Genomic DNA, 13,568 nt, shown 5'->3' with positions numbered 1-13,568 from the left:
TTTTGGCTTTGGAGCTTGCCATTGGAATGCATTTTTAGCACAGAAAAACATACAATGGACATAGAACATGGTCAAAACCAACGAAGACTTAAGCAAGACAATATCAGAGTTCTGAGATTTCTGTGTCTTGGGCTTAACATAAGGTCTGCCTTCACAGCTAGCTTAAATCTACACGCTCGGTGTGAATTTAAGACCCTAGGTACCCTGGTACGGGCTGTGCTTCAGCACCCAGCTACACAATAGCCACACAGGTCGGTACACACTGCAAGAAGCTGCATCAAGCAACAGGAGCCAAATTAATCGCTAACAGACGGAGGTGCAACTCAAAGGAACTGAACCCGCCTATGCAAGCAGTGAATTTGTCCCCAAGCTTGCTTGCCTCACAAGGACTGCGATGCATTTTCAGTTGAAAAGCAGAACCAAGCTTCAGAACATTGCCCCAGCAAATTCAGTGTAAAGGAGAGAGGAGATGGCAGGACAAAGCAGCTGTTCCCCAAGCAGGTAACAGCTCTCCTATTCCAGCTGACCTTGTCCAATTAAGCCTGCGCACAGTAATAGAGCAGTGGTCAGCATGGGCAAGCCAAACAACCCCCATGAAACAGAGGTAACCGAGACCAGCAAAGAGAAGAAATGAAGAAAGAATGGCACAGGGAGAGAGTATTATAAAGGGGCACTAAAAATAGTATGCAATTATTTACAAATATTCTAGAAATGTAGGAAACAGATGAGACCAAATGCATGTCCCATTTGTATCATGAGTGTTTTGTGCTGCTTGTTGAGGACGGTTATTCATTTCTAGCAAACCAGATTCTGAAAACCATTTCATACAATGTACTGATGGATTCTCAATGAAGCGAGACTGGACCCCATTGCCCAGCCCCGCCAAAAATAAAATAAGGAAAAAGATGTTTGGAAACAAAGGAGAAAAATAGCTCTGGTACCATCCTGCCAGACCAGCACAGATCAACAGTGGCACCCGGCGGCCACAGAGACTCATTGCACCTCTTGGATCCTGCATGCTCCCTCGCTGCCTGGGACAAAAATAAGGTATCTTCTAAAACACCCCCTCGGGCTCCTGTTGCGAATGAAAACATACAGAAACTCTCTAACCTAACAGATGCTGAGGAGGTTCTGCTAATCAAATTTGTTTGGTTTTTTGTTTTAAAATTATCTTAGCACATGCTGGGAGCCTCCTTCTACAAGGCAGGGCAGCCAATGGTCGATGCTTTCTGTTGCAGTCATGAGAAAGACATTCTGAAAAACACTGACTGGGAACCAAAGTACACCGGCTGCAGGGTTTCTGTATAAAATATATTTATACAGGCAGCTTGGTCTTCTCAGTCAAAACCCTGCATGCTAGGAAATATTTCACCTTATCCAGTAAAGCTAGGTTTGAATCTAGAGCCCATTTCAAACAGTTACAAAGGACTGGCAGGGCAGCGCTGCAGGAAGGGAACAGAGACTGCTGGACTGGTTGTTATTACAGTTCCGAGTAATTGATTATTCTCTCTGGAATTGTGTCTTTTGCAATCTAGAACTTAATTTCTAGAGGATAGTTACCACACAAGCTGAACTTAAAAATTGGAAAATACATGAAAACGGTATATTTAAATGCATCCAAACTGTAGGAAGTACTACCCACAGCTCCTGAGATTTTAAATAACTCAGGAGAAGGAACTGGGTAATGTAGGGTTTCATCTCCCATAATTTGTGCTTATTTGAGGCACTGGGACTCTCCCTTTCTCCACCAATTCTACTGCAAGTTTTCTTTGCCAAGATAAGATGTAGCCCCTCATAAGCTTCCGATTCCAAAGGCACCTGAACACGTGATCTGACCTGTTTGGATGGGAGGTAGGTAGCATGAACTGGAACTCCACCACACAAGTGTTATCCTTCAGCTGGCGATGCTGGACACTGTTTAACTCGTAGGCAATATATGCCCTTCGAACGTACACCTAGTTAGAGAGAAATTTGATCAGTCCAACTGTGCTAAGGAGGCAGAACAAGAGAAAGAAGTAATACACTAGAGACTTCAAAAATACTAAAAACCAAACAGATACCATTAAATTAACATCTAGATTGAACTCTTAATTCCACCAGAACTTGAAATTATTCTTTGAGGAAGGCCAGTCTGGCAGAATACAGTATCAGTACATGGCACACAGGGTAGGCCAACCAAATTCTCTGACACCAGGTTACTTTCAATCCTTTCAACCTCCTGAGTTTCCTTCAAGCAAAGCAGATAATTTGAGTCTGAAATTTCAGTCAGTTATGAATATTAATGCTGTTAAATGCCAGACTCCAAGTATGCCAGACTGCACAAAGTCTACAGCTCTTTTAATTTTGCAGGGTAACAATGCTCAAACCCAACAATGCAAAAAACCCAAAAGCTAAAACTCAAACTAAAATCACAGAAAGATTAAAAATATTTAGTTTTTCAACAGGAACAAACTTACCTCCAAAGCTGCCATTCTTACCACCTGGTTACTATGGTAGAAAAAGTTGGGTAGCACATCAAAGATGGATGTCTCAGACAAAATGAGTTTCTAGAAGAGATCAAAGAATCATAGCATCACCAGGTTGGAAAAGATCTCTTGGAACATTGAGTCCAACCATTCCTATCTGTCACTAAACCATGTCCCTGAGCACCTCGTCTACCCATCTTTTAAATACCTCCAGGGATGGTGACTCAACCACCTCCCTGGGCAGCGTGTTCCAGTGCATGATGACCCCTTCTGTGAAAAAATTTTCTGATCTCCAGTCTGATCCTCCCCTGGTGCAGCTTGAGGCCACTGTGCAATTTTAAAAACAAACTGCCTGTCTTGCAGAGTCAGAGAAAAATAGCAAAAACCCCTAATCAGGCCTCACTAGTTCCAATTTCCATGCCTGTCCTGCTGTTCATCAAAGATTATGATCTTCTTACATGAAATCATTGAATATCTCAAGTTGGAAGGGACTCATAAGGACCGTTAAGTCCAATTCCCTGCTCCTTACAGGACTACCAACCTAAAACTAAGACATATGACTAAAAGCATCATCCAAACACTCCTCAAACTCTGGCAGGCTTGGTGCCATGACTACTGCCCTGGGGAGTCTGTTCCAGTGACCAACCAGCCTTTCAGTGAAGCATCTTTTCCTAGTGTCCAATCTGAACTTTCCCTGGTGCAGCTTCATCCCATTTCCTCATGCCCTATCGCTGGTCACCAGAGCGAGGAGATCGAGACCTCCTCTTCTGCTTCCCCACTGAAGGAAGTTGTGGACTGCGATGAGGTCATTCTCTTACCAGTACAGGAATGTAAACAAAAACATGGGGAAGCTAGAAACCAGAACAATATGATTTAAAGCTTCAAGGACCTTGTGACTACAGGTGAGATTTAATACAGAAACATTAAGATCAGTGAGAAGGAAGCAGGGAAACAAGGAGAGAAGTCTGGTAGATACCTGCAGGTTCTCAATGCAGAACTGGTGCCCATACATGTCAATAGCGGACAGGAAGATGGACTCCACCTGGTTGTGCCGCAGCTCATAGGACGGCAAATGGGAAGCAATGAGAACCTGGTAAATGGCAAACACAAGGAATGTCAGTGAAAGGAGCTCTGATCGGCCATCGGCAGGAGGCTGTTACCTCAAAGGCAGCAATAGTCTGCTCCATCCCAGAAGAGGCAGTCGGTGTCTCCTGTGAATTCTGTGGCACCTGGGTGATGCTGCAAACCCTCTCCCCTCCCCAGCCTCATTTGTGTATCTGCTCGGTTTGTATTATTGGCAATTCCCCATGGAGAAAAGGAACAGCTTCAATCAAGTTCCATCAGTGCATGTGATTTAGCACTGCAGAGCTGCTAGTCCTGGGGATTGCCTGACCGGCTGTTAATTGGAAAGCAGATCTGGCAGGCAGCAGCTGTGGGGAGGCCAGCAACGGAGACCGCCTTTCACAGCTTCCAAGCAGAGGAAGCAAGAGACACTGGTGCCAGGTATTAAAAGCCCAACATGAAGGATACAGAGATAGGAAGGGGGAGCAGCTTGCAGGGGAAAATGAAGTGAAAGAGCAACATAAAGACATACACAAGGACTGCAGTACCATCCCCAGCATGCTGCTGAGAGGTTCAATAACCGAACGGTTCAAGGACACAAATACAATCCTGAAGGAAACAGAAGGTCATTGAGCAGCTTCAAACAGCCCATTCATTTTCAATAGTCAAGCTCTGAAATAAAAGGAGAGATCCTCAACGTGTCAGCTTTCCTGCTGAAGGCTTTTAGACTGGAGATAAGGACTGTAGAGTGAGAGGAGTGATCAGACTACAGGGTTAGCACTACCATGAAACGATTGTGCCCTCTCAATCTTTCCTGGCTATGGACTAACTGCTAAAGAGGAAACTCACAATAATATCCAGGTGGATATCTGGCATTCAAATTATTATCTGTACCAGACTCTTGGAATTGGCAATATCAAGTTTTTTTCCTATTATTTTCAGGTTGAAAAGGAATTGACAAAACGCAACTCAAAAGCTAGAAGAAACCCTGCAAAAGAACAACCCAGTTCTTTGAAAAAGCTCTTTAGCAGCTGCAAACAACATCTGGGTCCTGTGTAAATTTTTCTCTCAGCTCTCCACACACCCTGATTCACAACTGTAAGGTAGCTGATCAACCTGGGCAGATTATAAAGCCAGATGGAACAACAGTGACCATATATTTTGACCATACGCTGCTCTCAATTAACTCCTATTTGAGCCAGACAAACTATTTTGAAGAGCAGAAACAAAGGAATGTAATCTTAACTTCAAATTTTACAGTGATTGGGAATCCCCTGCAAGCTTTGTTAGACTGCCACAATGGTTAATTGTTGGTTAATTAGCTTCATTATTAAAGTGGTGCTCACAGTAATCTACTCTTCACATTTACATAGTAATCAAAATAACATCCAGAGAGACAGACTTCCCAAAAGAGCGAGCTCCAAGTGGGAGCAGTCTGTATTGATCTGGTCAGCAACGGCACAGTCTGCCTCTAGCAGGGATCAGCTTGGATTGCTAAACACGCTCCCTTACCTGCCGTGCTCGCAGGGCCACTTTGGCATTGGTTGTCTTGCTGAGCTGGGTCAGCTCTGTCAGAATATTAATCAGCTCATCTGTCAAGGTGGGGTCACGGCCACATAGCTGGTCCTAAAAATAAAGAGAACTGAAAATGTTTAGAATAGAGGAAAATCATCTTCCATCCTCCTACGAAGGAGTTTAAACCTGAAATATGTATATATGTGCACTCAGGTACTGGACCACAGCACCTCTAGAGGTCCCCATCTAAATTATTCTGTCATTCTGTACTCAGAGGAGTACAAGTGTTAGGCTTTCAATAATTTTACACATGTAAATAAAGCTACAGAAGAAGAGACTGGCACCATCACCCATTTTCTTATTTGCAGCATGTGTTTTGGCATCCAAACACGAGAAATACTGACTTGTCAAAGAGACTCAACTAAAACATTTTCCCATTACCCAATTTCAGTTTTGTGCCAGAAGTCTCCCCTAGCAGCAATGCAAAATTCAAAGAGCATTTAATTGTAGCAAAATGTCTTCTGTGGCATGCAAAGATTAGCAAACCTTCATCATGAAAGGTGACCAAACAGAAGGAGTTTAACCGCTGAGAGAACCTCCTGAAACCCACTTAAAAAACACCTCAAAACCCAAAAATGCCCCACAACTCCACAACCACAAACCAACCGCTTGCGTTGTACAGCTCCCGCAACACCAGGAAAAAAGATCCTGTCATTCCTCTAACACGGTAAAGCTAACTAAAACCATAAATGATATGAGTTTCCTGCCATGGTACAGGACTGACTCCATAAAACTTCTTCTAATCATGGGATCCTGGTTCTCAGGCAGTTCACTGGCTTACTTACTGTCTAAAACGTTTGGATAAAACAGTAAAACTGAACAGCACAATTTTCAGTGTTAACACCATTTGAAAACTCTTTTGGATTCAGCCATTCAAAAAAAAACACAAGCAGGAAAGACTTTAACCTGTTTTGTTTTCTGAACAGAGGAGGGGCATACTTCCTCCCAAAAATAGTTATAATTCCCATGAATAATCCCACAGTCTTCAACTACTTCCACTGGCTTCTGAGCCTCTTCCCTCCCACTCCCAAAGCTGGAAACCCTCTAGGAGTATCTGATGTGTTTCTGCTATACAGCACTTAACAGTCTTCCTCTGGGTAAATGAATCACAGGAGGAAAATGCAAGATGGAACAGGGATTTGGAATAAGAAAGAGAGCCGGTGTCTTAAAGTTTTAAGACATTTTAAACACATACAGTTGAGAAAAGGCCCTATGAAGGAAAAGGGAAACCTCTGCACAGCAGGTTAGATTTAGAAGCCCACCAGGAAAAATAAAGAACAAAAACCAAATAACCTAAGTCCCATACAGTAACAGCTAACAGCATGTACTGCGCGCGATTCCAAAGCTAAACAGTTTTTCCCTGACACTGCTCTTGGCCCCTTTCTCTCCAGCCCCACTCAAGCACAATGGCAACCCTAGGAATGATGCTGTGCATCTCAGGGAGAGAGACCACAGCCAAATCACTCGTATTAAAAAAACCTAAGCTACTGATTCATATTAGATTGTTGTCCCCTGCTAAACCGTTGTGGGCCAGCAAACACTACAATGACTGTTCCCAAAGAAAGTTCTGTACATTTATCCACTCCAGGTCAATGTGAATTCACAGCAAACAGTTTGAGAAGTGCCTTCGTCGTATCTGAAATACAGATTCCTGGGTGATGTAATGTTACTGCTCAAGGTAACAAATATTCCATAGGAGGCAAGGCATCTGCCATGCCACAAGCAGTTCTGTCCAGTTAAGGCTAGGACGTGCGTACAACAGTCGTTAAGTACATAAAATGAACATACAACTTCAAATCACACTATATTTCAACAAATACATGACGGATGAAATAGTTCCCATCCTGCCTTAAACGCCTGCTAGCTAAAAAAGGTGAATGATAGCAGCAAAACGCTATTACTAAAACCATCCTCAGAGCCCCTTGTTAATAATGGATTCCTAGGGATACATCAATAACAGCAACATAAGCATCAAGGTATTTTGACATGACGTGTGCCCTTGGAGGACAAACTGAACCATCCCACACAAATAGCTTGGTAACCCATACAATGCCACAGCCTTCACCATGATTACACCAACTGTGCCACGGGGTTCCCCAGACACAAAGAGTAATGTGAGTCAGAAGAAAGAGGAATGACAGTGTTCTGGTTAACAGCATGACCTGTAACTCAGTAGACAGTGATCCCTAGCTGTGCCATGGTGATGGGTGACATGGTGACACTGTGACCAATGGCATGTTGCCCCTGCAGAGCCTCCATTAACCCTCTCCGTCTAAGAAGCCCTGCACCACAGCGCTCACATGGAACCCCTTTGCGAGACCTTGGGTGCTGCGCTGGCAGAGGCCACAAATGCCGCTCAGATCACTGGCTCGCTGTCTATCTGCTCCTCCATAATGTCCACCGTGGTTTCTCCAGTATATTTTAAGTTCTGGAAAACTGAAATGTCAGCCTTCTCTTGAGTAGAAGTAACTGGCAGTGGCAAGAAGAAAGACTACACCAGCAGGAAAAAGGAAAAGTCTTTGATGCTTCTCTGTGTTTCCTATCTCCCAGCACGGCCTTCACTCCCTCAGATGGACATCCTGCTGGCAAATGGAGGCGAAAAACTAGACAAATAGTTTCAGTCCCATTTTGCCAAGAAATAATCAGGATGACAACAGCAATAGAAAGCAGGTAGCTGGCGCTGCACTGGCTTTTGCCTGCACTGATTGGCAAAGGCAGTGAGCAAAGCCTCAAACCAGCTCTTTGACAAGGGCTAACGCCTCCCCGGCACCCCCGTGTAATTACACACTTGAGTGACCGGACTCTGAAGAAAATTGAAGGCCTGAGCTGCGAACAGCTGCCATTTTCTCTCTCCATCACGCCAGCATGATTACTTGAGAAATGAACAGCCCCGGCTCAAAGCTACTCCAGAATTCTCAGAGGAAATATGGCTCCGTGTTCAAATAATGAGATTCTTAAGGCAAGCGTTACTTACAATCACACCACACACCAAAAAGGGAAAGAGAAAAAAAGGGGGGGAAAAGGAGAATCAGAAAGAAAGGATGCCAGGGTCTTTATATCTTACAAATTCAAGTTTAGGAAACACAGCCTCAGCCTAGGACAATTATGACTATTTTTCTGCTTTTGAGTGTTATTCTGTGGATGGCTACTTTGGACATATTTTTGGCAGTAAAAGAGCAGATTATGTTTGGAGAAAAAGAAAAGAAAAGGTGGTGGGGAAAGAGAGAGAGAGAGAATTGTAATTAAAAAAAAAAAAAGCAGGACACCTAACTCCAGTCTGTTGAAAATCATGTCACAGCTAAATTCATCCTGCACTGGGGAAGGTGGACATTCATTCTGCGTCAAAGCACTACATGGGACAAGGATTTCTTGAGGCTTTTTAGGAAACAGGAAAAAAAGAGACAGGACTCAAATGTTGTTTTTTAATTATTTTTCCTGGGAATATAGTTTAGCGGGATCTTTATCCATTACAGTGGAACTGATGAGAACGGATATTTTTCATGGAGTAACAAGCCAGAAAAACACGAGAAGGTGATGGCAGGTCCTGGCATGAGGTTTCTAGGGTGGAATCTATGTCTGTCCAAGAGGAACTCCAACCCCAGGAGATATCCCATCCCTTTGCAAGGTCCTCAGACAGCCACACACCATCCTAAGGGTCAGAGATCTAATCTGGAGTGACCAGCTGAGATACTGGATATTGCTGAGATACTGAGTTCTAGTCAGATTCCATCAGGCAGCCCAGAGTACAGGGGCCCAAAAGCACCACTGCAGACCTGAGATAAGACTTCTGAGACTATAACCAGGAAGAAGCCAAGAAGCCACTGCCAAACCTTTAAGACCAAACTATGGCTGATCAAGGACAAGCATGTGAAACCCCTCAAGGGCTCCATATGGGCTACCTAATGCCATTTACTGCCAAGACATCATCCTCATTAGTAATGAGGGACTATAAAAATATTGCTATTACAGAATTATTACTACAAAAAAAAAATCTCATTTTTGTGCTGGTAGCATATTGCTTTACTTTCCAAGCAACTCCAGTTTGAGTGCCATGAACTGTATAAAAACAGGACCTCTCTGAGACCCCTGAAGATGAAGACGCAGACTAAATCAAGTACAAAGTCATAGCCCGGTGTCTGAAAGCTAGCATCCTCTCAATGTAAGAGTTAAGTCTCTATTCTTATCTTCCCACAGATGCTCACAAATCACTTGCATAATTAGCCTTCATTGCAGTCTGATAGGCAATCAATGCAGGACAGTCATGAACCAGAAGTTGCACAGACGCTGAGCTGAACAGCATGCTTTGGGTCTCCTCTAATGCATGGCTTGCACACCCTAAGAACATGTGAAGAAACTCCACACCACTGCAGCTAGAAGGTTTGCATCTTTCAGCATGACAGCTGCCAATTCAGAGACTTATAAAGCATCAAACACACAGCTACAAGGAAAAGCAAATTCTGAGAGTACCAATAAACAACTTACAATGAGCATCGTAACGAGCAGGTTCTTCTTTGTGACCTGAGCGTGTGAGAAGATGTAGTTCAATACTGCATTCATATCACTTTTATTCTCTTCCCGAAGGGTGAAGACACATTTGTCATAGTGACCTGCAATCAGAAATGCACATTTTTCCAGTCTCCACACCTCTCTGTCAAGGAATACAAGTTACTAAATGTGTCTTTATTTTTCTACATATATGTTTTGAGAATCTTCTTTGCATCATCCACACAATTCTGGGAAGGAAGCACTCCTCCCACCATCACTCCCTCAACTGCAAACTTTAATTTAAACATCCTTATTAAAACAGTTCTAATATCAAATACATCCTTGTAAGCAACACAAAGAGGGGAGCACTGAGCTCAGTCTTTCACTCAAATGACAATAAAAATAAATAGGAAAAAGACTTGCATCATCCTCTACTACCAGCAAACTGAAGTGAAACGAATCTGCAGTAGCATTAGGCTGGTGCAGGTATTAGAGCTGGACAAAAGAAAAGTGGAATCTAAACTACCTGTAGGAGCTAGAGCCTCAAAATTAGCTAGTGCTTCATTGCCATCTTGTGCCTGGATACAGCAGTGCAATGCATTCATTTCAATGCTCAATTCCAGGATGAGGTTTGTTGTTAAGAACAACAAGCGGCTTCCTGGTATCTCACAGCAGGTGCAGAGAACTCAGAGACTTTGTTTTACTGTATTTGATTTTCCTACTATAGAATTTAGTGAATAGGCAAGACAGAACTAAATAACGTGGTGAATTTAAACAGTTTTTCTGATTCTAATTTTTCTGCAGATGCTCAAGAATCAGGAAGTAAAAATCAAGCTTCTCATATGAAGCTTTTACATGTGGAATACCCAAACAGGAGAGCTCTCCAGTGCCAGGCCACTGCTGACAGAGTCGGTGAGGGAATGCAACGAGAACTGTTTCATCCCTGATCTAGAACAAGCACACAGACTGGCTGAGTCTTAGTGACCTCAATATCAGATCAGAAAAGGCAACACAAAGAAACTCACAATTCAGTGAGTCTGTCTTTTTACTCCAGGTCATAAAAAAAGCCCTCACTGAGAGGATCATAAACCCACATAAGAGCTATTCTTTTAAAGACTGACAGGCATATTCTGACATGTAAACTGTGGAATAGATGGCACGGGATGTAAAAGATGATGGATATGCCACAGTGGAAAACCAGTATGACAAACAGCATTGAGATGGAGTCTGTCATTGGCTGGTCATAAGCATTATGTGCACTCTTGCCATGAAAGCTCCAACCAGACATAAAGCTGCTCTAAAAAAACCAAGATCTGATTGGCAGCCTTGGAAGAAAACCTGCGCAGCTTAGCCTCACCATAAACTCAGACTTTCAGAAATCAAATCCTTGATGTGCTTAGAGACTCACCGTGCTGAAACTGAGTCTCCACCTTCAGATACTGACGGAGCAGATCCATCACCACTGCTTTCATGTGACCCCGGATACCACTGCGGTACCTGCAGAAGGAAACAAGTCAAACCTAGCACTGAGACTGGCAAACAAATAACGAGCGGCAGAATAAGCCCATTTGCTTACAGAAAGAAGCATACTTTGTTCTGAAAAGCTCCACTGTTATGTGAATACATAACTCCACCATTAAAGTTGTGTGATAGCATGGCTCACGTTTTGGATTAAAATGTCCTTTTTCTTCTAAAAATACTCAAAACTCTGGATGCTGAAAGCATAACACACACCAGCAGCTTGATGAAATGGCCATAGTATGGTTAGTATCAAGACAGAAGTTAAATCTTTCTTTCATATGGCAAAGGTAAAAAGAGGAAGGATCTCTGTGTGTTTCACACAGGCAGCCAAGAGCGACACGCAGTTCTCTCACTGTGGACCTTGCTGAGGCAAGTATGCAGGTTTATTCCTAGAGATTTAGAGTCTGAGTGTAATAAAACCAACTGAATAAAGACAAGCAGGCTCAGGTCTTTCCAACAGCAGCAAAAAAAGTCAGGAGGCACCCCTGAAAATGGCTCACCTCTGCACAAGCTGCACAATGCTCTGAGTGTTCATGAAGAAGACCTCACGCTCTGATTTGCGGTTCAAGGTGGCCGCATGGCTATCCAAGATATTGGCAATCTGAAAGAGAGCAATCACATGTCCTGGATGGGATGATCTGGCTGAAGAACCTGCAGAGAAGCCAAGACCTTCCAGACAGACAGACCAGAGCTCCAGCAGAGTCCAAAGGCCAAAGCTGAAACTGCTAAGGAAGTTAATGACCTGACATTGATGCAAAAAATCAATGCACAATATTGTATACTGGAGAAATCATCTTCCAGCATCCCATGACCTCATCAGGCCTCCTTTAATTGCAATTACAATCATAGAATCACCAGTTGGAAGAGACCCACCAGATCATCAAGTCCAACCAATTAGGCTCTTTTAAGGTTACATTGACACTACATATCACACCACAGTATATGTGCCAGGCAAAAAGTAAACAAATAAATGCCCACAAGGCCACTGATACGATTAAACTGCTTCCAAACTGCCTGTTTAAAGTTATACTGAGCAGAGAACACAGACCCTTCAGCACAGCTAAAGGAGGCAACCGTTTAAGCTCAAGTGATTCAGGTAAGAATCTTTCATGTTGAAATACACTTTCCGGGTCCTATCAACTACCAGATAATTTAAAGGAACTTTCTCTCTGCCCCAACACAAACCAGTTTTTATTCCTCTATGTAAGTGTGGTTAATCACCTGCTGGCTGGGAAACTGGCAAAGAACTGATGTGATGTTGCTGGCATACTGAGCCATCTCCTTCTTGATGGACTTCTCTACATTGGGTGGGATCCGTCCAGAAACACTTGTCATGATGTCCTGAAGTTCCAGCAGAGGCAAAGATGGATCTCTCAGCGTCTTCATTAGTCGCTCAACCCAGCCTTTCACCTAGAGAGAGACAAGTCAGTGTAAAGACAAACACAAAGAAAAGAATAAGCAGCAAGAAAGAAGAAAAAGAAAGGCTTTTCAGTGAGGTCTTCTTCAATACTGTTTTATCACACAGCTAGTCCAGGGACTAAAAGTGAGAACTGAGGTGGTAGATGACAAAGCTGTTGTGCTACCTTATGTCAACAGCTGACTTAGGCTTGTCCACCTTCTTTCCTCCTCCCTCTAGAACTTCTGCCACAGCTGGCTCTACCTGCAGCTCCCATGTACAAGGCTGCAGGCACAAGCAGTAAAGATCCAGCTTGATTTTGTCCTTGTTTTGGGTACCACACATGGGACTCTTCCACCTTTCTTTATGGAGAGACTCAATATAAGGAAACCTAAGCAAGAAAACTGAATCAAGCTGTCACCAGCAGAGCAGTATGGCACCACCTCTTGATCCTCTGGCTGCAACGTGCAAATTGGCCAGCCTTTCCTTGAACTGAAAGAGTATTTGTGCTCTCACTCTGAAAGAAGTAACCAGTACCTTGCTACTGAAGTAGGGCTCTGGCAGGCAGTATCCGTTCATCACATTGACCAGGTTATCTAGGACATAATGGAAGATGCGATGGAGTTTCTCGCCTCGAAGTGCTGTGCTCTGGATCTGTGGCAAGGCACCTGTGTGCAGTTCAGCCTGGAAACACAATGAACAGCACGGTGTCACTAATCTTTCCATATGGTATCGGTCCTGATTGTAACATCCAGTCATACTCAGCTGGAGGCTCAGATTTCACTTGAAAGAATGCTCAGCATGGAAAATGCACTTGGTTGAGGGAGGGAAAAGTTATGAACTGCATCTCCAACAGTTCTATGTTGTATACAATCTCTTTCCAGCTGCACTTCCTGCAGCTTCTCACCTGCTGAACCCTGCTGGGATCATCCAGCTGGAGCTTGGCAATCACACAGCCAGGATCCAACACCGCCCCTGGGCGTTTGACATAATGGATGCAGCCCGATTCTCCTGCTGTTAACGTCATCACCATTTTCATCACCTGTAGCAAGGAAAACAGGTTA

At 43.5% G+C, this 13,568-nt stretch overlaps 1 protein-coding gene across 6 annotated transcripts in view; it reads right to left on the bottom strand.

Moving 5' to 3' along the window:
- ACACA (acetyl-CoA carboxylase alpha) overlaps positions 1 to 13,568 on the bottom strand; it is a 127,353-nt gene that overhangs the window by 81,716 nt on the left and 32,069 nt on the right. For all 6 annotated transcript variants that reach the window (XM_069874400.1, XM_069874398.1, XM_069874396.1 and 3 more), the window contains 10 exons: positions 13,412 to 13,546; positions 13,042 to 13,188; positions 12,330 to 12,518; positions 11,609 to 11,709; positions 10,996 to 11,084; positions 9,585 to 9,709; positions 5,040 to 5,153; positions 3,442 to 3,555; positions 2,457 to 2,546; positions 1,837 to 1,955 (listed from right to left, as the gene is read on the bottom strand). In XM_069874400.1, coding sequence (XP_069730501.1) covers positions 1,837 to 1,955; positions 2,457 to 2,546; positions 3,442 to 3,555; positions 5,040 to 5,153; positions 9,585 to 9,709; positions 10,996 to 11,084; positions 11,609 to 11,709; positions 12,330 to 12,518; positions 13,042 to 13,188; positions 13,412 to 13,546 — 1,223 coding nt within the window. The remainder of the gene's footprint in view (positions 1 to 1,836; positions 1,956 to 2,456; positions 2,547 to 3,441; positions 3,556 to 5,039; positions 5,154 to 9,584; positions 9,710 to 10,995; positions 11,085 to 11,608; positions 11,710 to 12,329; positions 12,519 to 13,041; positions 13,189 to 13,411; positions 13,547 to 13,568) is intronic.

Source organism: Phaenicophaeus curvirostris, chromosome 21 (genome assembly GCF_032191515.1).
Source record: "Phaenicophaeus curvirostris isolate KB17595 chromosome 21, BPBGC_Pcur_1.0, whole genome shotgun sequence".
NCBI classification, from domain to species: Eukaryota; Metazoa; Chordata; class Aves; order Cuculiformes; family Cuculidae; genus Phaenicophaeus; species Phaenicophaeus curvirostris.
The sequence above is the reverse complement of the archived record's forward strand: the minus strand, read 5'-3'. Positions and strand labels throughout refer to the sequence as shown.